At 42.5% G+C, this 27176-nt stretch overlaps 1 protein-coding gene across 3 annotated transcripts; it reads right to left on the bottom strand.

Moving 5' to 3' along the window:
• Window positions 1-24: 24 nt before the first annotated feature.
• DNTTIP1 (deoxynucleotidyltransferase terminal interacting protein 1) lies at window positions 25-26001 on the bottom strand. Of its 3 annotated transcripts, none has more exons than XM_063108126.1 (13): window positions 25867-26001; window positions 25263-25333; window positions 24380-24476; window positions 18474-18572; window positions 11243-11311; window positions 10925-10981; window positions 10607-10665; window positions 9240-9288; window positions 7931-7989; window positions 7769-7829; window positions 2593-2664; window positions 506-561; window positions 25-385 (listed from the first exon to the last, which is right to left on the bottom strand). In XM_063108126.1, exons 1-13 carry the CDS (start codon window positions 25969-25971, stop codon window positions 247-249), a joined length of 993 nt encoding a protein of 330 aa, XP_062964196.1. In that variant the 5' UTR covers window positions 25972-26001; the 3' UTR covers window positions 25-246. The 3 variants fall into 3 exon arrangements, with proteins under 3 accessions (XP_062964196.1, XP_062964206.1, XP_062964215.1); XM_063108136.1 differs by having other exon boundaries at window positions 9240-9285; XM_063108145.1 differs by lacking the exon at window positions 25867-26001 and adding an exon at window positions 25708-25832.
• Between the last annotated feature and the right edge of the window lie 1175 nt (window positions 26002-27176).

The following is a 27176-nucleotide window of genomic DNA, read 5'->3' as shown; positions in this document are numbered from 1 at the left end:
ACTCCACAGCAGGCTCACCATCTGTGTTTATTATAAACTGTTTAATTACTTCTTATCCCAATAACTTTACAAATATAGAACTACATGCCAGTCTGGGGGGTGCTCTGCAGTGAGTCACTACAAACTAGCCCAGGCACAGCTTAATGCCACTGAGATCCAATGAGGAGCAGTCCCAGCAGTGGTCTCAGCCACATGGGGAAGAGGGCCTTAGAGGCAGGCTACCAAGTGTAGCCAAGGGACCTGGCCTCAAGTCTGTGGAGGTGCTTCAACAGCACGATGCTCATTCTCTGTCCGTAGTGTCTCCATGTATTTTCGCATCTTCTCAACCATCCAGGAGGGTAGAACAAAAGATTTCAGCTCCTCTAACTTCAGGTCCAGGCATCCTCTGGAATAGACATTGAGGAGGCAAACTGAAGAAGCAAGGGAGGATTTAGGTCCAGCCTCATCCCAGGGGCTACTTTGAGGCAGGGGGGAGGGTAAGGGGCAGGAGACCCACTGGTTTTACCTGTAGTCATCACTGGCAGCAAGGTCCCGGATGTCTTCCTCAATGAGGAGGTAGGCCTGGGGCAGGAGCAAGGGAGAGGGGTCATTGCCTCTAATTCATTTCACTGCAACTCAATAACACATTACATCTGCTTAATGTAAGGCCTGCTAGTAGGTGAAAGACAGGAGGGTGTAGTTGACAATTTAGTTGAAGAGAGTAAGTAGGAAGACTGGAGAATGGTTCCTTGAGACAATCTTTTACTCAAATAGAAACTTTATAGGTGGGAGAAAAGGTACTGGTGACTAACTTATCTACAGCCTTTTAAAAAAGGACCCAAGGTGGCTTATGACAAAATGTCAAAAGAACCAGCAAAATATACATGGAAACAGGAAATCAGGAGGAAGAAGCCATACGTTAAGTGTAGTATGCTAAAATAACTTGGTTTTGAGCTTTGCGGCAAAAGAGAAAATATGATAAACTGTACAGATGTCTAGTAACTGGGCTGTATTGTCCTGAGGCACTGCTTAGGCACAATGCCATGATCTGCAGTGGGCGAGAGATCTTGTGAGCTTACCATATAGGGGATGTTGTTCTTCACATTAGAAAGTCTTCTGTGGGAGACTTTCTAGTCTTAGGGTCAGGAATAATTGTGTGTCCCTTGAGTAATTTGACTGTTTTCATCTTATGGGTACTGTAAATTGTAACAGATCAGGTATCCTTGAGAGGCCCCTAGAGCTGAATTTGCAAGTACCTATAGAAGTATACAGGTCTCCCAGGTAAGCAAGGAAAAAAATATCCCAGCTTTTTGTTTAAACCATCTTGCTGGTGGCTTCATTTTAGGTCCTGTCTTTCTTTTTTCTCCCCCCATCTATTCTTATTTATGTTATGTTACCTTTTATGTTATAAGCGGTAAGTTCCCTAAAATCTTCTTGAAATAAGTGTGAACATAAATTAGAGTTTTCAGTAAAATAAAATATAAGGTAGCTTTCATTGCCAGAAAGCAGATGGCATACCAGTTTGCAAGGCCATTAGATTCTAACAAGAGCATTACTGGCAATGGGACTACGTGAGTTCTCAGGTGGGGAACATTGCATGTGATGGACAAAGCCCTCCACAATAGTTTTAGAACTCATGCAACAATGATTTTCCTAAGGTTGTTGCTTGATATGACCTGAGAACTCTTTAACTAGAGGTGAGACTGGAAGGGGCTTCCCGGTATGGCAAACGCATTTCACTGCACATGCTAACACTCCTATTGACAAGGGGTGCTACCTGGCCTACTATGTTTAGAAGAGATTATATACTTGTGTCTGGTGGAAGAGTGTTGTAATTGATCTATCAGTGGGCACATGAGGGAAAAGCAGTAGTAAGTATTTCTTGTATTCGACATTCCTATGCACAGCTAATATGATCCAAATATGTGGTCTTGGAGGAACTGGGTGTGAAGGTTGAGGGGGCAGAGGGAAACCTAGGGATAGGGAAGGGAATCCAGGGATTATAGTCTGCTCTTTAGCATGATGGAATGGGCCTTATAAATCTTTTGCTATGGTTTGAATGTCCCCCCTAAACTCACTGAAGCTTGATCCCCATTTTAACAGTGTTGAGAGGGTGGGAAATCAGACTATGGTACTTGAAAGGTGGGGCCTTTGGTAGGTGACTGGATCATAAGGACTGTCCTCATGAATGGATTAATCCACTTATGGATTAATGAGTTAATGGTTTATGGGTTATCAGGGAGCAGACTGAGGGCTTTATAAGGAGAGGAAGAAAGCATGTAGAAATGTACTCTTGCTTAGTCCCCACCATCTGATACCCTGTATCACCACGAGACTCTGTAAAGTCTGCCACCAAGGAGAAGGCCCTCACCAGATACACCCCCTGGGCCATGGACTTCCCAGCATACAAAACTGTAAGAAATAAATTTCATTTCCTCATAAATTACCCAGTTTTAGACATTCTGTTATATGCAGTAGAAAACTAATACATCTCCCATCCCACATTTGTCTTTGGGAGTCTCCCAGATTTGGAGGTAAGTTGTTATCAAGAGCCAGAATCATGGCCCCTGGGTGGGTGGGTCTTTGGCAGTGGCATATGCAAACAGTGCTTACCATCTTCCCCCCTGTTGCCCGCATGTGATGCTGCTCAGCCAGCCAGTGCTTGTCCTGGGGGTCAGCTGCATACTGTGAGAGATGAAGTTACAGGGGGAGACATTAGTCTAGTGTGAAGGGCTTTCCTCATTTGGCCCCAGAACATACTCTTGGCCCTTGAGCAGTTCTTATGAATAAGACCTTGTCCTAGCCTGATAGATGTAGAGGGCTCACTAATCTCTTCAGAATAAGCTGAACCAAGCCCAGGAAGCCAGGACATAGGACCCAATTCCCAGATTTAGTACGCTTCTCTTCTCCACCACCTTCCTTTGTAAAAACACAAAATCCCTGGCAACTGGTGGGACTGGTGACTATTATTTTAGAGCCTCCTCTTTTAACAAATGATCTGAGGTGGCTTTTAACAACTATGATTATTATTTTTTTCCTTCTTTTTTTTTTCAGTGTATATCTTTGCACCTTTTATTTTGCAGTTGAATACATATTATTTTTTTTTTTAAAGATGACCGGTAAGGGGATCTTAACCCTTGACTGGGTGTTGTCAGCACCACGCTCAGCCAGTGAGCAAACCGGCCATCCCTATATAGGATCCGAACCCGTGGCCTTGGTGTTATCAGCACCACACTCTCCCGAGTGAGCCACGGGCTGGCCCGAATACATATTATAACATAGAATTTTTACCAAAATAGGATCAGAAATTCTGTTTTTGCTTGTCACTTCACCAAATGTATTGTGACACTCTTCATATGTCAGTGAATATACTACCATATTTTAAAATAAATGCAAATATCACGACTTAGATGTCTAATAATGTATTCTATCTATTGTCTATGTTGACATATAGTTGTTTCTAATTTTTCTCTATAAAAACAAAACCACAAAGAACATACTTGTACGTACTCTACACATACATATTTGTGCAGATAATTAACTCTTCCTGAGATGAATTGTTACCATATGCCAGTAGAGTTTTGGAATTTTCTCAGTAATAATCTATGTGCTGACATTTTATTGGGCATTTTGGATATACTGGGTGACCACATTTTCTAAAACAAAAATTAGGACACCTCATGTACTGGGGGAGGCAGAATAGCATCTTGGTTAAGAATCTGGTTATGGAGTTACACAAATACGTTTTTTTTTTTTTTTTTTTTTTAAAGATGACCAGTAAGGGGATCTTAATCCTTGACTTAGTGTTGTCAGCACCATACTCAGCCAGTGAACTAACTGGCTGTCCCTATATAGGGATCCGAACTCATGGCCTTGGTGTTATCAGCACCGTACTCTCCCAAGTGAGCCACAGGCCAGCCCTGTTTTTATTTTTATTTTTAAAAGATGACTGGTAAGGGGATCTTAATCCTTGACTTGGTGTTGTCAGCACCACGCTCTCCCAAGTGAGCTAACTGGCCATCTCTACATAGGGATCTGAACCTGTGGCCTTGGTGTTAGCACCACACTCTCCTAAGTGAGCCACGGGCCAGCCCTCATAAATAAAGTTTAAATTCTGGTTTCTGCCACTTTTTAGAGGTGTAAAACCTAGGCACTAATTTCTTTGAGACTGTTTCCTCATTTGTAAAATGCAGAATATTAATACTTATCTTTTTTTTGGTGGTTGGCCAGTATGGGGATCTGAACCTTGACCTTAGTTTATAACACTGTGCTCTAACCAACTGAGCTAACCAGCCAGCCCTAGTACTTATCTTATAGGGTTGTTGTTAAGAATAAATGATAGTGGGCCGGCCCGTGGCTCACTCGGTAGAGTGTGGTGCTGAGAACACCAAGGCCCTGGGTTCGGATCCCATATACGGATGGCCGGTTCGCTCACTGGCTGAGCATGGTGCTCACAACACCAAGTCAAGGGTTAAGATCCCCTTACCAGTCATCTTTTAAAAATTAAAAAAAAAAAAAAAAAAAAAGAATAAATGATAGTGCATAAAAAGTACTAAATATAGTATCTGACAGATAATAAGTACTTAACAAAGGTAGGTTTTATAAAATAGGCAGAATATTTGAATAAAGACCAAACTGGGAAATCTGGGCTGTAAGGTCACTATCCGTTGACTTTAAGTAATTATTTCTCACTTCCCAAGTAATGTTAGTATTAGTCAGTGTATGCTCTCTGACCCAGCAATCCCATTTCCAGTAATTTACCCTTTACAATCACCCACGCGTGTACATAAGGATAATTGGTGTAGCACTGTTCATAATTGCAAAACATTGGAAAAAATATCCATCAATAGGGGAGTGATTAAGTAAATTGTGGAATATCTATTCTATGAATTCTATACAGCTGTTAAAAATGAGGGAGACTTAATTTAATAGCATTGATAAACTTCTAAGACATTATCCACTAGAGTTACAGTGGTTAGCAGACTTTCTGTAAAGGGCCAGTTAGTAAATATTTTAGGCTTTGTCGGCCATATACATCTCTTTTGTCTATTCTTCTTTACAGTTCTTTAAAAATGTAAAAACCCCAAGTTGTACAAAATCAGGCCACAGGCTTACCATCCATAGTTTGCCCTGCACTAGAATATAAGTTCTACATGAGGGCAAGGAGTATTTTTTTTTTTTTTTTTAAAGATGACTAGTGGGCCAGCCTGTGGCTCACTCGGGAGAGTGCGGTGCTGATAACACCAAGGCCACGGGTTCAGATCCTATATGGGGATGGCCAGTTAGCTCACTGGCTGAGCGTGAGCTACCGAGTGAGCCAGGGGCCGGCCCTGAGGGCAAGGAGTTTTGTGTGTCTGTTTTGTTCACTGTTTTATCTCCAGCACTTTGTGAGAGAGTGCTCACCATATAACAAGCATGCAATAAATATTTGTTCAATAAATAGATGAATTTTGGGGCCAAAAAAATAAAATCAGAGAACAATGTGTGTAGTGTGATCTCCATAACATAAGCAAAATATCATTAAAGGATAAGGACACACACACACGTGCATAGGAGGGGACTGAGGATGCATGCCACTGTGGTTGTTGGTGACCTCTAGGGGAGGGGAGTCAGAGTCAGGGGTGAAGGGGAACTTTGTGTTTCTCTCTCTGTTACCTCCTGTGTATTGTTTGAATCTTTTTACAACAGGAATGGGTTTATATACTATTCTATAATCAAACAGTTTAAAAAAGGAAAAGAAAAAAATAATAAGGCCTTTTTAGGATACAAAAAGGGGCAAAAAACATAGTAGGAAGTTTATAGAAGAAATACAAATAGATTCTAAATTACTGAAAGGATGCTTATAATCACTAAAACAGAACTGTAACGTAAAACGACAAAAAAAATTTCCTTCCACTTCATATACTGAGAAGATTAAAATGAGAGTAATGAGCAATGAGAGTATGGGTTGGGAGTTTACTACAAAAGATGGATCTCAGAAGTGGGAAATTATGCAAATAATAATGATTAACATTTACTGAGCCCTTATATGCCAGACATTATGCTGGGTGCTTTTCTGCACTCTCTTAATTAACCCTAAGTATGGTCTATCATTGTTCTCATTTTACACATGACAAAACAGACTCAGAGGGCCTGGCCAGTTAGCTCAGTTGGTTACAGCACAGTGTTATAACACCAAGGTCAAGGGATTGGATCCCATACCAGCCAGCTGCCAGAAAAAAACAAAATAAACCCCAGCAAACTAAACAAAACAAAACAAAAAACAGACTCAGAAATGTGGAGCCATTTGCTCAAGGTCAAACAGCTAGTTAGTAAGGAAAAAAGGACTGAAACCATACTCTTAACCATGTGCAATGGGAATTCGAAGTAGATCCAATGGCATATCCACTTCGGGGATAATACAATTGAAGTGAAATCCACTTCAATCCTCTTCTTGAAGGAGGTAGATCATAAAGAATAGTCAGGCAGATAAGGGTTGGGGGGAAGGTCATCCAGATAAAGGAACTACGGAGTAAAGACACTGAGAGAGGAAAATGAAGTAGCAAGTAGGCCAAACTGTTTAGGTGTTGGGAATATTCAGGATATGATTGGAAAAGAAAAGCAATCAGACCTGTCCTTCAAAGAATGCAAACTTGCACAGAATATGGTAGGTAGAGCCGGTGATTCTGGGACCCTGCAGGGGCTGTGCAGTTATGGCAAGGGGCACCAAGCCTTATGTGTAGGTGCAAAAAAATGTGTGCATAGTGCTGATAACACCAAGGTCCAAGGTTCAATCCCTGTACCAGCCAGCTGCCAAAAAAAAAAAGCACAAAAAACAAACAAGAAAAACCATGTCTGGATCACAAATGTACCACTATTCTCCTAATCTATTTAGATGCTTTAGTGACTGATAAAATACAAATTCACTTAAGAGGGTGAATGAATTTAGGACTTCTCCCATTATTTCCTCAAACAGTGGAGACCAAAGCACAACTGTTCTCCTAAGAGGAGTCCCCTCTTTGAAAAAGGATAGAACCCTGCCTTGCTCCAATCTCTGTTTTATAGAAAACTGAATAAGGTAGTGGCTAAGAGGTCCTGCTTTGGTAAAGACAGGTTTGGATTTGAATCCTGACTCACTACTTACTAGCTGAGTAATGGGACAAGTCATGTAGCATTTCTCAACCTCTGCTTTTTTCAAATTTGTAAAACAAGGATAACAATACCTATCTAACTGTCGTTTAGGACAATTCCATGAAACAATGTAAATGTAGCATTTATTATTATTATTTTTTTTGTTGGCTGGCTGGTAGGGGGAGCTGAACTCTTGACTTTGGTGTTACAAGGTGGTGCTCTAACCAACTGAGCAAACCAGCCAGCCAAGTGTAGCATTTAAAACTCTGTTTGAGGGGCTGGCCCGTGGCTCACTTGGGAGAGTGTGGTGCTGATAACACCAAGGCCACGGGTTCGGATCCCTATATAGGGATGGCCAGTTTGCTCACTTGGGAGAGTGTGGTGCTGACAACACCAAGTCAAGGGTTGAGATCCCCTTACTGGTCATCTTTTTTAAAAAAACCAAAAAACTGTTTGGTACCCATTAAATGTGCAAGGAAAGTAGCTATTATTACTGAAGCACAGAGGTATAGAGTAAGTCACAAAAGGTAAAGGTGAATGGCAGAGGGACAACTAGAACCCATATATCCTGATTCCCAGATCAGTGTTTGTTCCAAGCTTCTCTGTGCCATGGAGAGTACTCAATGCCATCTATTCCCAATGCAATGGCTGGCCTGCCTACCTGCTGGCACTCACCTACCTTAAAGAGATGTGGGTGCTTGATGTAGATTCTCCCTCTGGTGCCCCCCATCCCCAGGGCCCTGAAACATGAAAGACAAGTGGTAAGGATTCTAGCAGGTGTAGTCCTAGTAACAGACCCCTGAGCCGCTCCCTCTGCCAGTGCCAAAGCTCTTAGACATACTTGTTGGCTCGAGATCCCAACACAAAGGTGGTAGACTCATTCAGCCGAGCTGGGTCCCACTATGCAAAAAACAGAAAAGTTGGTGAGGATGAGGTTTAATCTAGTGGGCAGGACAGAAACACTCCTTCCTCTGCCCTTTTGTAACTATCACATTTGTCCATTTTTCAACAGTTTATTCAAGAAAATGAGTACTTACAATATGCTAGACCCTGTGCTCGATAAATAAATAAGATAATCTGTCTCTGTTCTTCAGGAAGCCACAGATATATGTATAGATTATTTTACCATTATGTGAAGGGGCAGTGACGCAGACAACTGCAGGGTGTGAGGGGTGCCCAAGGTGAGGGTACAGCCAGGAAGGCTTCTTTAAAGTGGTAATTCCCAAGTTAATTCTGGAAGTGTGAGACAAGTTTGACAAGGTAGAGGTGAGGAAGATGGGCATCCCAGACAGAAAGAAGGTAGCATGAGCGAAGGCAGGTGAGAGTTGGCTTGGAATGCTGGAGAAACTATAAGCAATTCGTGAAAATTAGGGAGTGCAATTGATAGGGTTGGAGGCCCTAATAGGATATGTTTAGGGGTACGCATTTTATTTATTCTGTAGGCCATGGGGAGTCACTGGAGGCCTCTGAACAGGGAGTAAGAGTCAGATTTACTTTAAAGAGCTCATTCTTGGAAGAAGGAAAAAAAAAAAAAATTAAATTCTTCCAGCAATGTGGATAATGGATTTGAAGGGGCAAAACTATAGACAGGGAGAGCAGTTTGAAGGCTGTTGTAACAAAGCAATTTTGAAAGAAGATGGGAGCCTGGGTGAGGGCAGCAGTAAGAACGAAGAGAAGGGAATAGGAACTATAATATATTTAGGAGGTAGAATCATCTAGGACTTGACCAGATGTAGGGAGGTGAGGAAAAGGAAGATGCAAAGATAATTAAGGTAAGGAATGGAAAAGAAGGTCCATGAGGAAAGATTCTGATTTCAATTTTGGATATGCTATTTGAAATGCCCATGGAACTTCTAGGCAGAGAGGTCTAGCAGATAGGATATACAAATTTTAAAGAAGAAAGAGAGGTATGGGACGAACAAAGAGGTATGGGAGTTTTAGTACGTAGCCCTCTGTTTTGCCTTGAATTCAAATTCCTATGTGAGATCCTTTCTGGAGGCCTGTGTGGCTGGAGGTGGAGGGGGAAGATGGCTCTGGAATGGTGTGTACACATCCTTCACCAGCCCCAGGCCCTCTCCCTTATGGTGGGCCCCAGAGCCTTGGTGAGTCTCTTTGGGATAGTGGTCACTGCCATGCTCACATAATCATACCTTGGGACCTTCCCGGCGAATTGGTTCACAGGATTTTGGTTTCCATCTGCTTGGAAGGAAAGAAGAAAAGTGAATTCTCCAAGGTGAAGCCCAGGACTGGAAGAAAGCTTGCTGGTGGTGGTGGGACTTCCTTATCCACTCTCACTTTAGACCTGGGTGCACTTCCTCCTGGTAACCCATGGCAGGATATAGGAAGAGAAAAAAGCACTGGGCTAGTAGCCATTCTAGAACTAGCTTGGATACTATGTAGCAGCTTGGGCAAGACCAGGAACCTCTGAGTTGTAGTTGCCTCATCTGTCAAAAGGAGGTAACAAGAGCAACTGCCCTATCTTGCATTTGTGAGGATCAAAATTTCTTCAGGGAGGATACAAAGCTAAGGTATGATGATTAATGTTTCCACCTCCTAAGTCAGTGGTTTCAAACTATCCTCACCGCCCCCTCTTAACCAGACCAGTGTGGTTTTATCTGCTTTATATATTGAGCTTCCATAAACTTTTGTTTGAAAAAAAGATTCTGATACTGGCCAGCCACCAAGAAAAAAAAAAAAAAGATTTCTGCTGCTTCAAAAAAAATCTTTGAAGATGGGGTAGAGGTGCAGGGCAGTGGGGCACAGAGGGGTAGGAGGAATGAGTAGGTGGAGCACAGAGGATTCTTAGGGCAGTGAAACTACTCTGTAAGATACTATGGTGGTGAATACATGTTATAATACATTTGTCCAAAGCCATAGAATATACACCACTAAGAGTGAACCCTAATGTAAACTATGGTATAGATTCATCAAATGTTAACAAATGTACCACTCTGGGGCCAGATGTTGATAATGCGGGAGGCTGTGAATATGTGGCGGCAGGGGTTTATGACGTATCTCTGTATCTTCTGTTCAATTTTGCTGTGAACCTAAAATTGATCTAAAAAAGTCTTTAAAAAATCTTTGAAAATGACCATCCTGGAGGCAATGCAGTACAGTTTTTCCCCCTATCAACTGTATGACCTTGGGCAAATAATTCTGAGTCTGTTTCTTTATCTGAAAAATTAATTATATCTTCTTTAAAGGGTGGGTGTAAGGATTAAAAAATAAAGTATGTAAGGTATTCAGGGCAGTTATAGGCATTCAAAATATACTAACAATGAAAAACTCTGGTGTTAAATCAAGCTGGGCTGAACTATTCTGGGGCAAAAACAAGATAAAACAACTTTTTTCTTACTGCCTTCTTCCTCACCCCTCAAACCAGGATAACCCTCCTGCATGGTGACTTAAGCAGATGGATCTGATTTCATGAGGCACAGAATTCTGGCCTTTTTTCCTCTAGGGCCGCTCTCTCCCTCTACTCCCTTTGGTTCTCACCACACTATTGGCTCCTACTCACACCATGCCAGCGGCTGCCCGGTCGTTTGACAGGATGTGTCCAGGAGGTCGTCCTTTCCTCTGCCACAAAGAATAGCTGTCAGAGGCCTGACCGTGTAGGAACCCTTCTCCCCCAACTGGCAGGTCCAGGGTCACTTGGTTGAGATAGTTTTCCCAAGAGACCAAATGATGCTTAAGATGGAACAGGGAGTGGGACTGTTCTAGGGTTCCTGCCTCTCATGCCTAGAAAGGCCCAAGGTGCACTGAAGAGGCCCAGCACCTTCTTCTGGGGCTGCAGGGCCTTTTTCCAGCCAGAAAATGACACAAGGAAATGGTTTACCTTTTTGGGAACGGGACTTCCTCGATGGGCACATTCCTCTTCTGTCTGCCGGCCACGCTGGAGGAAATAGAAAGGGAGTCAGTAGAAGGCCAGTGCCTGGGAGCTACAGGTCTTCTGGGATGGCAGAAGACAGAGACCCTAAATTATAGCCCTCCAGCCCTGCTCTGACCCCAGCCTCAGAAGCCCATCCAGCATGACGCAATTTGGACCTGATCCTACAAATGGATGACATGTAAAACCTCCCTGGGCCCACATATTTCACCTTCCTCCCAACCTGACTGGTCTGCCCCTCTAATACCAGGACACAGTGACTCTGACCTTTATTCCTGGAAGCTCATGGGTCAATCTGGGTACTACTTTTTCCCCATCTGAAAACAGTAGTTTAGCCTGAAGGGAAAAAGACCAAGTGTTAACAGTTACCATTTTGGTGGGTAAGCATATTCCATCTCCATTTTTATAGACACAACTCCAAACTGGTTAAAACTTTTCCACAGTCAATACAAAGGCATAAAATACATACATGCATATAAATATCTATTTAAAAAACTTTTTATTTTTATTTTTGTGTCTTTTTTTCACAGCTCCATCTTAGCTTGTAAGATTTCTATTTACAAAAGCTGGAATAACTAATGTTGATTGTTGAGAATAAGAAAATGTAAATAAGCAAAAAAAAAAAAAGTCAAACTTAAAATCTCATTACTTATAGAAAACTACTGTTAACATTTCTTTTTTATGGCGGCTGGCTGATATGGGGATCTGAATCCTTTTCCTTGGTGTTATAACACTGTGCTGTAACCAACTGAGCTAACCAGCCAGACTGTTAACATTTCAATGTAAATTCTTCTTTATTCCATGTAAATATATGCTATGTATTATTTCTAACTAAGTTTATTAATATAATATATATTCCTCAGTAAAATGCTGTTTTTCATTTAATAAGTATTGAGTACCTAGGATATCAGTGCTGGGGACACAGCAGTAAATAGAACAAGCTACTGTGGAGCTCCCTGCTCTTGTGGAGCTTACTTTCTGTGGGCAATCTAGATAATATGCAAGTAAACAAACCTATAAAAAAGGTAACTTCAGATCATGCTAAATGCTATGAAGAAAGAAAATCCAGGCAGATGTGACAGAATCACCAGAGGGGGAAGGCTATTTTAAGGGGGTGGTCAGGGAAGGCCTTGCTGAGCAGGTGGTCTCTGAGCTGAGATGTGAAGGAGGCTGTAAGAAAAGCTGAGGAGGGGCCGGCCCGTGGCTCACTCGGGAGAGTGCGGTGCTGATAACACCAAGGCCCCGGGTTCGGATCCCATATACGGATGGCCGGTTCGCTCACTGGCTGAGCGTGGTGCTGACAACACCAAATCAAGGGTTAAGATCCCCTTACCGGTCATCTTTTAAAAAAAAAAAAAAGAAGAAAAGCTGAGGAGAAGCCTGCTTCAATGGCGGGGAGGGGTGCAAAAGCCTAAAGGTGTGCAGACTCAGCTCATTTGAGGAAGAAAAAGTCAGCCTGGCAAGTAATGGGCAAAGAGGAGCAAGGTAAGGTTGGCAGGGGACTTGCAGGCCGGGTGAAGAGTTGGGTTCAAGTGACCTCTGGGATCAGCATTTGCTGAGCACTCCCTTTTCTGGAAACATTCTTCTTCTAGCTCCTGTGGCCACACTTCTCTGTGTTCCTCCTACTTCTATGGCCGTTCTTTCTTAGCCTTCTTTGCTGGCTTATCCGCAATCTGGTTCTTTTTATTCTGTCCTCTTTCACTAGATATTCTATCTGCTCTCATCTATGCTCATAGCTTCAATTAACATCTATAAATTGAGGACTCCATACTTTTAATCTTCAGCTATAGCTGAAAGGATATCCTTTGAGCTTCAGACTTATTTACCAAATAGTCTGCCCCATGTCTGTGCTTGGATGTTTCAAATGTGCTAAGTCCAAAACTGGACTCATGATCTTCTCCTCCAAACTCTGTCTCTTTTCAGTGAAGAGTGCACAAGTCTCAAGTGTAATTATGCAGATTTGTGTGGTAATTTAATTCATATCTGTCTGCCTAACTAGGCTGTAAATTCTATGAGAGCAGGAAGCCTATTTGTCATTTGTGCATTCATTCATTTACTCAATCATTTGTCAAACATTTACTGTACACATATGAAGAGTCATATTCCAGGGCTGGGAATACAGTGGTGAACAAGATCAGGCCTCAACTCTTGTAAAGCTCAAGACTTTAGCAGAGGGAGGAGTGGGAGTGGGAGGGAGGCAGAAAATAAACAAGTGAACATAATAATTTCAGATTAAAATAAATGGCAGAAATAAACAAGTGAAGTGATAGAGAGTAACTGGAGGTGGGGAAGGGAATGAGGTGAAGGGGCTACCTTAGATGGAGTGTCAGGGAAGGCCTCTCTTAGGAGGTGATATTTAAACTAAGATCTAAAGAAAAGAAGCAGCCAGCTATGCAAAGAGTGAAGGGTAGAGCACGCCAGGCAGTGAGAGTAGCAAGTGAAAAGGCCTTGAGCTTGATGTGCTGGAGAAGCAGAAAGGAGTCCAGAATGGCTAGAATATAGTCAATAAAGGGGAGGTGGGATGAAATGAAGTTAAAGAAGGAGCAGGTCCAGGTAGGTCTCTGTGGATCATGGTAAAACCTTAAAATTTTATTATGCCTGCAATGGGAAGTCACTGAACAGTTTTAAAGGTGGGAGTGACACAATGTGATGCATCTTTACTGAGATCAGTCTGGCTGTGTGAGAAGAATGGACTGGAAGTGAGTAAGACTGGATGTAGCTCAGTGCTGAGATATAAATTTGTGAATCATCAGCAGTTAAATTGGCTTCAAAGCCAAAGAGTACATGGAATCACCTAGGAAGAGAGTGAGTGGCAGAAGAAAAGGGGTCCAAGGACTGAACTTTGGCATACACCAATAGTTAGAGGTCAGGGAGAAAAGATGAGCTAGCTGAGGAAGCTGAGAAGGAGTAGCCAATGAAGCTGGAGCAAAGTCAAGGCACTTGAGATGAGAGAGGATGATCTGTTGCAACAGATGCCACTGCAAAGCTGAGTAAGCTGAGATCAGCTAGGATCTACAGGGTTTGACAATACGGAGGTTACTGGTGACCCGGATAAGAGGGGTTCCAGTGAAGTGGTGGGGACTGAAGCCAAAACAAAGTGGGTAGAAGAATGAATGGGAGGTGAGAAAGTGAGGCAGTGATTGTTAGCAACCATTCCTGAAGTCTGGTTATCAGAGGGAAGAGAGAAATAGTGTGGCAGCCGAAGAGGACTGTAGTCAAGGGAGGTCTGTTTTTGTTTACCATTGTATTCCCACTGCCCCAGTGAATGAGCACACATGTATAGAAACATATTTAGAGAAAAGACTGGAAGGAAATACATCAAAATATTAACAGAAGTTATTGCTGGGTAGTGAGATTATAAAAAATTTTAATTTTCTTCCTTATAATTTATATTTTTTAAGTTTAATGTAACACCAGCAGCAGGTAATATTTATTGAGTCTTTGTTACTGATCTAAATGCTTGAAGACTGTTGACACATTTAATGCTAACAACAATCCTATGAGGTAGATCCTCTCTATTTCCATTTTGCAGATGAGAAAACTGAGATTTAGTAAGGTGGGATAACTTACCTAAGGTTACACAACTAGTCAGTGGTAAAGGTAGGACTCATATCGGAGCAGTCTAAATCAAGAGGAAGCTTGCATTCTTAAACACCGTGCCAAATTTCTCTTAATGAATGTATATTACTTGCATAAATAAAATTAACAAATAACAACTATCTTGCAAAACAAAATCAAATGAACAAATGAAAAACCCAAAGCAACTTGCTACAGATAAGATCAGCCATTTCTCCCTAAGAAATATCCATGAAGGAGGGCTGGCCTGTGGCTCACTTGGGAGAGTGTGGTGCTGATAACAGCAAGGCCACAGGTTTGGATCCCTATATAGGGATGGCTGGTTAGCTCACTTGGGAGAGCGTGGTGCTGACAACACCAAGTCAAGGGTTAAGATCCACTCACCAGTCATCTTAAAAAAAAAAAAAAAAAAAAAAAGAATTACCCATGAAGGGGTAGCTAAGGAGATTAGGGAATACCATTGAGATAGTCAAGACGTGGTATAAGAAGTGAAACCAAGCAAACCAAGCCTTAACCCCATCAAAACTGAAAAAACCTAGCCTAAATGCATCATTCACAGTCTGAAGAATCTTTTAATGCAACCAATTTTGCACGCAGTTTAGAAAAGGGGATCCCAAAGAGTTTCCAAGTATCCTGCCCACCTAAAAGCTAGGTTCTGTTGTGAGGCAGAAATATTTATTATAATTATGAGTGTAACTGCAGTGTATTTACTACCTAGTATCGTCTGTGTTGCATTTACCTTTGCTGTGTTGGTAGTTTATGTATATTATCCTATTTAATCCTCACAGCAAACCATAGGTGGTAGGGAGTGGTCTTATTCCCAGATTTAGAGATGAGGAAATTGAGGCTCATAAAGGTTAAAGGTTTCTACCATGCAGAAATTCAAATTTTATTTTTTTTTACTGAAACATAGTTGACTACATATCTGTGGGGTACAGTTGAATATCAGTACCTGTGTGCATAAGTGATGCTCAAATCAAGATAATCAGTATATTCAACATTATACAATGTAATTGTTTTTCATGGCCCTTTACCTATTCTTTCTTTACCTTCCCCACCCGCTTTCCCACCTATGGTAACTTGAGTTCTGTTCTCTCCTTTCAAAAGTTCAACATATTATTGTGATTGTTGTATCTTTCCTTCTTTCGTTTCTTTATTTCTTTGTTTATTTTTTAGCTCCCACTTATGAGTGAGGACATACAGTATTTGTCTTTCTGTGCCTGGCTTATTTCACTTAACATAATTTTCTCTAAGTTCATCCATGTTTCTCCAAATGGTTAAGAGTTAAAAGACTTGCTCAGAGTTTCTTGATTCATCTGGGTTCATGCTGGATGAGGATGAAACCCTCTGGGCTTTTTACCTTCCCTGTGACCATTGTGACCACACAATTTTCTGTTCCATACTTTGGCTTCTTAGTTACATCAGTATTGGCAAGAGGCAAATCGGGATGTTGAAAATGGTGATTCAGGAGACTGGAAGGGTATTCATGAAGTGCAGATTATGCCCAATTAACTTTAACTTCATCTTTCACCTGAACTCCTGAATAGTCTCTTAAATCCCTTTCTAAACTAATCTCATGACAGCCAGAGTAATCTCTTCAAAATGCAAATCTTGTTAGGCTACTCTTCTGCATACAACTCCACATCTGTAATTTGGCTTGTAGTGCCCTGCTTGATCTGGCCTCTGCCTACCTCTCCAGCCTTATCACGTATCATTCTTTTTTTTTTTTCTTAAAAAGATGACCGGTAAGGGGATCTTAACCCTTGACTTGGTGTTGTCAGCACCACGCTCACCCAGTGAGCTAACCGGCCATCCCTATATGGGATCCGAACCCATGGCCTTGGTGCTATCAGCACCACACTCTACCGAGTGAGCCATGGGCCGGCCCATATCACGTATCATTCTCTTAACCCTCTGAAAACCAGCAACACTGGCTTCTTTCTGTCCCTTAGACATAATATACCCCTTTCTATCTCTGGGCTCTGCACTCTCTAGTGTATTCTCTCTCATTGCGTCCTATACTTAATAGTACTTATATCCATTTGTAATTACAGATAGACTGTATGATTACTTCAGTAATGTCAAGGGCTCTGAGGGCAAAGACTATGCCCATTTTGCACACCACTGCTGGGGCCTGGCACAGTAATAGGTACATAGTAGGACTTCACTAAATATTAGTTGGAGAGTTAACTCAAGAAAGTATTTTGGGTTTCAAGTGAGAATGAAGTTGTTATCAATTTAACCTCAACTCAGTTCAAACTTTTTAAAGAATATTACTAGCAAACTTCTGTGTTTTATTATTAGCAAATGTTAACATATCGCAGTTCTAGAGTGAATTAATAATTGGCCTCTTACGAACTTGGTTAGCTTAAATTTTTTAGTCTATAAGAACCAGATTGGCTTTCACTGCACTGACAGGACAAGAGTGCTGCCCTTTCTGAGCTGAGATTTAGGCTCTGGTCTTACTCCTTTCTGAGGCTGGGCCTGAGTAGCCACAGCCAACTTCCCAGAAGACATATCTCTCTCATCTCACTATAATTAACTAGTCCTCAGAGAACTGAACTCAAACTAGTCCTTGTGGCTCCAATTATGAAGAAATTTCTATCTTTAACAGCTAATGGTTTCATAGTCAAGCACAGAATCTGGGTGATGCCAACAATTCCTGTTAATAACAGCAGCTGACACATGTAAACAGGTTCTCTACTATCTTGGGAACACAGCCATTTATAGACCTGATGTCATGCCTCCTGACCATACCTGATAGGGAGGGAAGCAGCAAGGGTTCTATTCACCATCATGCCAAAGGGGGCCGTGACTACTGGAAGGTGATCTACCAAACACTTGCAGAGGTTAGACAGATCTTAGCTATTCTAATTCTTGGGTGTCCAAAGATAGAACTTCTTTTTGTTATTTTGGTTTGCCTTTTTTTTTCCTTTTTTTTTTTTTTTTTTTGGTTTGCCTTTTTAATTTTATTTTTTGCAGCTTTACTGAGGAGTAATTGACAAAAATTATATATATTCAAGGTATACAATGTGATCATTTCATATACATACATTGTGAAATGATCACCACAATTAAATTAATCAGCACATCCATCACCATACAGTCACCATTTGTGTGTAAGTGTGTATACATTTAAGATTTACTCTCTTAGCAAATTTCAAGTAAACCACAGAGTATCAACAGAGTATTATTACATATAGCCCCCATACTGTACATTAGCTCTCCAGAACTCATTCATCTCATAACTGAAAGTTTGTACCCTTTGACCAACATCCCCACTTTCCCCACTCCCCAGTCCCCAGCATCCACCATTCCATTCTCTCTCTTTTTTTTTTTTTGTGGCTGGCTAGTATGGGGATTTGAAGCAGTGACCTCGGTGGTATAAGACTGTGCTCTAACCAACAGAGCTAACTGGCCAACCCACTATTCTCTGCTTCTATGAGTTCACTAAGCCACAATTTCTTCTTCTGCAAAATAGGGATTAAAAGTTCCTTCAGGGCCGGCCCATGGCTCACTTGGGAGACGGTGGTGCTGATAACACCAAGGCCAAGGGTTCAGATCCCTATATAAGGATGGCCAGTTAGCTCACTTGAGAGAGCATGGTGCTGACAACACCAAGTGAAGGGTTAAGATCCCCTTACTGGTCATCTTTAAAAAATAATAAATAAATAAATAAATAAATAAAAGTTCCTTCTATACAGGGACTCTTCTGAGACATAAATGAAATGCCTCTATCACAGAACTTGGCATATAGGAGTTACTTCTCTTCCCTTACCTGTCAGCAACAGCTCCAAGCCCTATCTGGATATAAGTGGCTTGTTGGCCATTCTCCAAATACCACTGATGATGGGATTACATTTCTTAGCAGAAGCCTAGTAGCTAAACCTTGTGCTAAATCTCTTGTCCCCTTTGGCCTCACCTGCTCCAGGCAGCTCCGACAGGCCTCCTGGATCAGTTGCTCTGCATCTACCTCTTCCCCAATGTTGTCTCGCACGTTCAGTGCTGCCTTCTGGAAGAACTAGAAAAGCATAATAGAGGATAAGGTCAGAAGTCCTGCTAATTTACATCAACCTGAAGGAAACTGAAACAGATGACTTTATCCTAGCTTCATACAGAAGGGAAAAGTGATTATGAACATGGCTTTGCAATCAGATTTATTTATTTATTTATTTATTTATTTATTTATTTTAAAAAGATGACTGGTAAGGGGATCCTAACCCTTGACTTGGTGTTGTCAGCACCACGCTCTCCCAAGTGAGCCAACCGGCTATCCCTATATAAGGGTCTGAACCCATGGCCTTGGTGTTATCAGCACCACACTCTCCCAAGTGAGCCATGGGCCAGCCCGGGATCAGATAGATTTAAATTCATATCCCAGACTCTACTTCTCTCTTCTATTTCCTCTGTTAAGGATATAATCATGGAGGTGCCTAAAGGATTAATGTGTAAATAGTACAAAATCAAGAAATAATCTAAATGTCCAAGTACAGCTTAAATAAATGATGGCATACATATACCATGAAATACTACGTAAATATTAAAAATCACAGTAAGGATGATATAGGAGAAGACATTTTTGAGATGAAAAGGTATACATGATTTCCTGCCAAGTAAAGGAAGCAGGTTATAAAATAGTTTGGTATAGTGTGACTCTATGTAAAATAGCAAAAAGCAAACAGAGACAAAAGAACTGTAAGGGTATATATTAAAGTAACAGCAGTTATATTATAGATGATTGTTTTCTTCTCTTTGCTTATCTATAGCCACTCAGTTTTTATAATGTACATGTATTATTTCTGTAGAAGAAAAAAGGAATGCCCATGACTAAAGTGAATAGGCTGGGGTAGATCAGAACAGATCAAGACAGTGGAAAGTCCTAACTGAATTCTGACTGGCCAATCAGCAAGAAACATCGATGGATGGGGAGCAGTGAGACCTGGCAAGGGTCCCAGGATACTGGCAGCCCCAACTGGCTGGGGAAAGGGAAGGCAGGAAATGCCTCCACTGTATAAGAGGAGCTTGAGCCTGAAAACACCAGGAGACAAGGTGATAAGGCCCCAAACATACCTCAGAATACATTCACAAAAAGAATCCAACTTATGTCTCTAGTACAAAGTGTCAGTTCTCTGTGGGGTATAGGAATATTCTAGAACCAATAACCAGTGAGCCTACTGTGGGAGGCAAGTATGGGGATGTACTACCATTTTATATTTAGCAAAGTCAAATGCTTCTTCTTCTTTTTTTTTTTTTTTTTTTTAAAAAAAGATGACCGGTAAGGGGATCTTAACCCTTGACTTGGTGTTGTCAGCACCACGCTCAGCCAGTGAGCGAACCGGCCATCCGTATACGGGAACCGAACCCGGGGCCTTGGTGTTATCAGCACCGCACTCTACCGAGTGAGCCACGGGCCGGCCCCTTCTTTTTTTTTTTTAAAAGATGACCGGTAAGGGGATCTCAACCCTTGGCTTGGTGTTGTCAGCACCACGCTCAGCCAGTGAGCAAACCGGCCATCCCTATATAGGATCCGAACCTGTGGCCTTGGTGTTATCAGCACGGCACTCTACCGAGTGAGCCACGGGCCGGCCCTAAAGTCAAATGCTTCTATTGTTAACATCAAACCAAGGAAAAGAGTATGAAAGGACTGGATTAGAAACCTCAAGAGTTTAGGAGGAATTCTTCAGGCCAGATTGAAAGATCAGGTGAGTTTGACTTTAAAACAAAAAACTGAAAACTGGAGATTAACAATGGTATTCAATATTGATTAATGGCTAAGTAAAAGCCAGTTAAAATAATTTGGATTACTTTATAACCAGCCTGTGAGGTGGGCAGTGTAAGGGATATATGGAGGTGAATGTAAGCTACTTCTGGATCTGAGAATAAAATCAGGTATGAATGAGGTATTCTCACACTGTCGGTAGAAAATGGCACAACCTTTCTGGAGAGCAATTTTCTTGAGGGAAAAATATGTTTTCCCCTTTACCCACCAATTTTATCTCTAGGAATCCCCCCCCCCCAAAATACTTTCACAAGTGAATAAAGATGTATATTCAGAGTGTTTGTTGTAGTACTGTTTGTAATAGAGAAAAACTGAAAACAATCCAAGTGTTCTAGGGAATAATTAAATTATGGTAACTCCATAAAAGAGACTGCACTGCAACTATTACAAAAGATTCAGGATGCGCTATTATGTACTGATCTAGAAACATATCCAAAATATATTAAGTGAAATTTATCAAGTTGCAGAACAGTGTGTATAAAATGATATATGTATATATATATTTTTTAAATGCACACACAGATACACACAATAAAGCTGGGAGACTATATAGTCACTGTTAACAGTTTAGTATCTCCGGGAGGTGAGTTTTAGTGACTATGGCTTTTATTTTTTAAAATATCTATATTATTTTTTCCCAACAATTTCTTATTAAAAATTTCAAATGCACAGAAAAGTTGAACAAATTATTCAATAAATACCTAATACCCACTGCCTAGAGTCTATAATTAACATTTTACTATATTTGTTTTATCACATATCTATCCATTTATGCATCCCTCTATCCATCCATCAATCCACTTTATAATCTATATTATTTTTTATAATCTACATTAGAATGTTTTTTTAAAAAGGGCATACATTTAGTAATGACAGAAACAAATCAATAAAGATTAATAATGCCTTGGATAAGATCAGCTATATCTAGAAACTATTATCCTAAAAATTTTAAAGAAAATGAGTGGCTGAGATTTGAGAACATTGTTAAAATGATCAGATGAGGTCAATCAAGGATGTGAACTTATCTGAAGTTGTGATGCAATCAAGTCATTTGTACCTTGTGGGAAAACAAGTATGATGTGAGGCATCTTCACAGACTTTATGAGAGGGGAACCCAGAGTCACATATTGTGTTTATCCAGCATTTGTCCAGGAGAGAAATTTCCTGAATCATGGTATCCATAATTGGAAAGCAACAAGGAAAGAGGTTTGGAGGCAGACAATCTGGACTAAATCCTGGCCTACCTTTTCCTTAGTGGCTTAATGTCTTTATTTATGCATATGTAAAGATGTGGAGGTGTGAGAAAGCATGGTACATTCCAGGATGTGCAAAAAATTAGGGGTAGTAATAACCAGGGTGTGCAGGGGAATGTGAATGTGGCTGGAGTCTCATTAGAGTGGACCATATATGCTATGTTAAGGAATAATTTGAATATTACCCAGAAGACAATAAAAAGTCACTAAGGAATTTTAAAATAGGGGAGTGACACTACAGGATTTATTTATATTTTAGAGATCACTCCAGCAGCTGTACGGAGGTAGTGTTGAAAGAGGGAAAGAACAGAGGCAGTTAGGGATTATATTAGCAGCCTGGGTGAGAAATAATGAAGGCCTGAACCAAGGCAAAGGGAAGGAAGAACGGCATATTCGACAGACTGTGAACTGGAACTTACAGGACTTGACCAATGTATATGGATGATGGAGAAGGCACCATTTTTGGTTTCTAAATGAATGGTGACAGAAACTTAGCTCCTGATTTTCCCTGCTTGTTCCTGTCTTCCTCACATCAAGTCAAAGGCAACTTCATTTTTACAGCTGGCCAGGGCAAATAACTTGGGAGCCATTTATCTCCTTTTTTTCTTTCACCCTGCACATCCGAATCACTGGCAAATCCTGTTGCTACTTTTAAAATACATACACAGTCTGACTCTTTCCCAGCATCTTTACTGCTAACACCCAAGCCACTATCATTTCTTGCTGGGATTATTTCAATAAGCTTCCTAAATGGTCCTCGTGCTTCCACTCTTGTCCTCTCGCAGTCTATTCTCTACAGAACAGTCGAGTGATCCTTTTAAAATGTTCAGATCACATGCTCCACTCAAAATTCCAAAAGCCTCTATTTTACTCACAGTAAAATCCAAAGTCTTTACCATGTGTATTGGTCCATTTTTGTTGCTCATAACAAAGTACACTGAACTGGGTAATTTATAAAGAAAAATGAAATTTATTGCTTACAGTTTCTGCGGCTGAGGAATCCAAAGTCCATCTGATGGTGGTGACAGTGACCCAGGGGTCTCACATTGCAAGATGGTGGAAGCAGAGAGAGCAAAAGGCAGCCCTCAGAACCACACCCTTGACCACCATTTTTAATCCATTCACTACTGCATGGTCCTACAATCCAATCACCTCTCCAAGGCTCCACCTTTTGTGACCCCGGCCCACAAACAGGCACACCACCAGTGCCTCAGGGCCCTGCCTGGGGGCCCGGGGCAAGGAGCCAGGGACCGAACCCCCGATCCCCAAACCAGGCACACCACAAGTGCCAAGGAGCATGCCAAAAACATCACCTCCATGTGGGTGGCCCACCACAGCCACCACAGTAACCACAGCTGCTGCAAAGTGGCTAGAAGTCACGACCACCGTGCAGATGCATGCCAGCCACTGGAGTGCATTGACCCAAGGAGAGTTACCAGCAGAGACCAAAGAAAATAAGAGAATGTCTCTCCACAAAGCCCATTCCAGAGTGACAGAAGAAGCATCTGCTCTATGAAAATATTGGGGGACCTGAACACACCTCTCAGCATTGGACAGATCATCTAGGCAACAAATCAACAGAGTAACCATTACTCTTTCGCAGGAAGAGAAGAAATCTAGGGTTATCAGTGGTGGGAGGGGGGAGGGCAGGGGACACAGGGAGAGATTGGACAAGGGGCATAAAGAATAAGTATAATTTGTAACAATATACATACTAGTAATATTGATTTGATCAACATATGTCAACACTGAATCCCCAAAATATGTATAATCAATTATGATTCAATTAAAAAAAAAAAAAGGCTCCACCTTTCAATTACCATAATAGGATTTCCCACCCTCTTAATAGTCACAGTGAAGGCTGTTTCTTATACATAATACTTGGGGGACATAATTCAAGCTTCAGTGAGTTTTGGGGGGACATAATTCAATCCACTACACCATGGCTTCAAAGGCTCTGCAAGAGCTGGGCCCCTGTTACCTCTTTGATCAGCTCTCCTGAATACTCTCCTGGGTCAGTCTGCTCCAGCCACCCTGGCCACACCTGGACTGCTTTTCCCCATGTATCTTGCTCTTTCCTTACTTTATTTGGATCTCCACTCAAATGTCCTCTTATCAGAGGGCTTTCCTAGCCACAATATATAAAATAGTAGCCCTACTTTCCACAGATCACTCTTTCCCCTTCTCTTCTCTCATTCCCTAACACAGAACATATATGTATATATATTTTGGTGGCTGGTGGGTACAGGGATCCAAATCCCTGCCCTTGGTATTATAACACCCTGCTCTAACCACCTGAGCTAACTAGCCAGCCCACAACATATTTGTTTAAAGACAGTATCTGCTGTGTTTACCACTACATCCTCAGTGCCTAGAATGGTGCCTGGCAGTATGGTAATCACTCAATAAATACTTCTTGAATAAATGAATAGATACAAGAGGAGGAGGTTTAGGAAGAAAAACAGAGTTCAGTTCCGAATATGCTGAGTTTGAAGCATCCATGGGACGTTCAGGTAGAGCCATGAAAAGTTTATATATAGGCCAAGAAAATAACTTTACATAACAATAATGGTGATATTATTTAACAAGTAATAAAAACACTTGTTGAACACTTATTATGTTCTAAGCACAGAGCAGATCACAGAAGGGAAAAGGTTCTTGGGGAGTTCAGAATTAGAAAACTTTAGATATCTGTGGGTACTAGAGAGAAAGACAAGAGATTGGTGATGCAGGGAAGAAATGGGCTGCCCATGAGCCTTTCTCCCTGTTAGTTTTTTATCCTTATGTCCCTCTTACCTTCATGTACTTGTTGAAGACAGTCTGGATCTCCTCATTGATGCTAGGCTGCAGGACAGCTCGGAGGAGATCCATGGAGATGGCAGGATCTGTGAAGCTGCATTCAGGAGGGAGACAGAGTCTGGGGCATGTCCCAAACATCTTTTCCCAGCCTGCCCAACCAGTTTTTGACATAGGCTCCTTTAACGATACTAGACAGCTTTTATTGAAAACTAACTATGTGCTCATATTCTGTGCAAATCACACAGATGCATGACTTTACTTCATTCTCATAATAACTCCATGAAGTGGGTATTATTTTCAAGGTGTTTTATGAGCTATAATATTTATACAGAAAAGTCTATATACTTTAACAAATAACTATAGTGAACATCCGTTTAATTACTATCCGGGTCAAAAAATATAACCAGCATCCCAAAGGCCCATGTTGTGCTCTCTCTTCCCTGAGATGGATACCACTTTTAGCTCCACTTTACAGCTGAGAAAACAGAGGCTCAGAGAGGGTAAGTGTCCTGTCCAAGGCCACCTAGTTAATAAATGTCAGAGTCTGCATTAGAACACAGTTGTCTGACCCCAGAGCCTTGGCTCTTAACTTCCATGTTATCTGACATGTTTGGAGACCTAAACCACAGAGCCAGTGAATGTTAGGGATCTTAGATATTGTTTAATCCACGCTCTACCCCCATTTTGTACATGAGTTCAGGCGGGGAAGTGACTTGCTCAAGGTTACACGTAAAGTTACAGAATTTGAGTCTCCTCTTTCCCAGTCCAGTGCTCTTTCTACTGGCTGTAGATCTCCTCAGCCTTGTGCAGTGAGGGTCCCAAAAACTGCCATCCAAGCTAGTGCCCACCCAGGGCCAGTCCCACCCAGGGCCAACCTTACCTTGTTGTCATCTGTGAGCGGCGGCCCCTTCGCTGCACCTGCCGGTGCTTTATCATCATGTTCCAAGGGTTCTGTGGGGACCAAGGGAGCAAATGTCACTGAGGCCTGTGACACAGGGGTGGGGCGGAGGTGAAGGTTGGGTATGAAGTTAAACCTAGACATCCCTGCTTCTCAGATCCTTTCACCACCTCTTCCACCGTGGGGCGGGGGGAGGACAGTGGTTGTAAGGTCCTGTTAGGGAAAGGAACCGAGGAAGTTTCCTGCCTCAAAAGTCCCAATCCTGCCTTCTCTAGAACGGCAGGAGGAAGGGAACCAGTGAAGACCTCCTCTGTGGAAAATGATGTGCCGGGCCCTTTACTGCCTTTATCATCTCTTCCCCTCAACATCTCAATTTTATAGAAGAGGAACCTGGAGCTCGGGGGTTGACAGAACTGGCCCACGTCACCTAGCCAGGAAGGAAGCACCAGAATCTGAATCCAGGTCGTCGGACTGCGAAAACGCCAACCCCTCGGCACCACCAGCCGCCGCGTTCTCTCGCCCGCGGGGTCCCGGGAGCCCGAGGCCCTGCCGGCCCGAGCCCAGGCCTCACCGGAGGCGCCCTCACCGTGAAAACCAGCTGCCCCGCTGCGCCCGCATCCCCCGGCTCTGGGCCGCCCCGCTCTGCCCCACCAGATCCCCGAGACTGCTCGGCGTCGCCAGTGGCCCCCATGGCGCCTAGGCCCCCACAACTTCAATCCAACACTACAAACGGCCGGAAGGTGGTGCTGTGATGTCATTGGACAGCGCCGCTCACTGCCCCGGAAGCGCGACGAGGAGAGCTGCGCAGTTACCATGGGAACCGAAACACCGCCTCTCGCCGGGGTCCGGGAACTTAGAGGCCTTGTGTGTTGTGTGTTGGGATGGCCTGGGCTTCCTCCTGGGAGGGCTGCGCCTCGGGTGTGGACTGGGTGCTCCAGTGGTGGGTGTTCAGTGGCCGTTCAGTCAGGGGCCGATCCCGGCTGGGCCAAGGCCCGTGTGTAAGTGCGGAGTAGAAGGAAAGGAACAGGTTTCCACGGGCTAGAGTTGGGGAGCACAAGGGAGCGTTTCAACAGCTGCGCCTGCCGTTCAGCTTTTATTTATTTATTTATTTATTTATTTAAAGATGATCGGTAAGGGGATCTTAACCCTTGACTTGCTGTTGTCAGCACCAAGCTCTCCCCAGTGAGCTAACGGCCATCCCTATATAGGGATCCGAACCCGTGGCCTTGGTGTTATCAGCATCACACTCTCCTAAGTGAGCCACGGGCAGGCCCTTGCAGTTCAGTCTTTGAAAACTGTAGATTTCAATATGCCGGGCGCTCGGCCCCCAGAATCGGAGAGGACCGAATGCGGGGACGGGAAACCCAACGAGGGCGGGGTCTGGAGGTCTGGTGCGTGCCATCCCAAACACTCTCTGGATCTCTCCAGGCTTTGACCCCAGGGCTCCCTCTTGTGTCTGAAGGTGTAAGAATGAAGGTTGGGTCTTGGCCCGTGGAATTCTCCAGCCCCAGGGAGCTGGGCTTCTTTCTCTCCCAGACGGGTGATTCTACGATGGGCCGGGGATGCAGGAGATTAACAGCTGTGGAGTTTCCCAGAGTTCTCCTTAACTTTGTCTCGGAGATAAGACGTCCATGTGGATCCATTTACAGGTTGTAGAGAAAGTTACTCTTACCAGGTCGCGATATGGGATGGTAGAAAATGCATGAGTTTTGCACTTAGAAAGATCCGGGTTCAAATCTGATATGGTATGGTGGTTGGGAACATGGGCTATGGAATTGGACTGCCTGTCTTTGTTCTACCACTCAGTAGCTGTGTAATCTACATTTCTTAAACCTTCTGTGCCTCAGTTTCCCCAACTGTAAAATGGGAATAATAGCATCTAGCTTGTAGGGTTGC

This window comes from Cynocephalus volans, chromosome 1 (genome assembly GCF_027409185.1).
Source record: "Cynocephalus volans isolate mCynVol1 chromosome 1, mCynVol1.pri, whole genome shotgun sequence".
NCBI lineage: Eukaryota > Metazoa > Chordata > Mammalia > Dermoptera > Cynocephalidae > Cynocephalus > Cynocephalus volans.
Note: the sequence above shows the minus strand (reverse complement) of the source record. Positions and strands in the feature narration are given on the sequence as shown.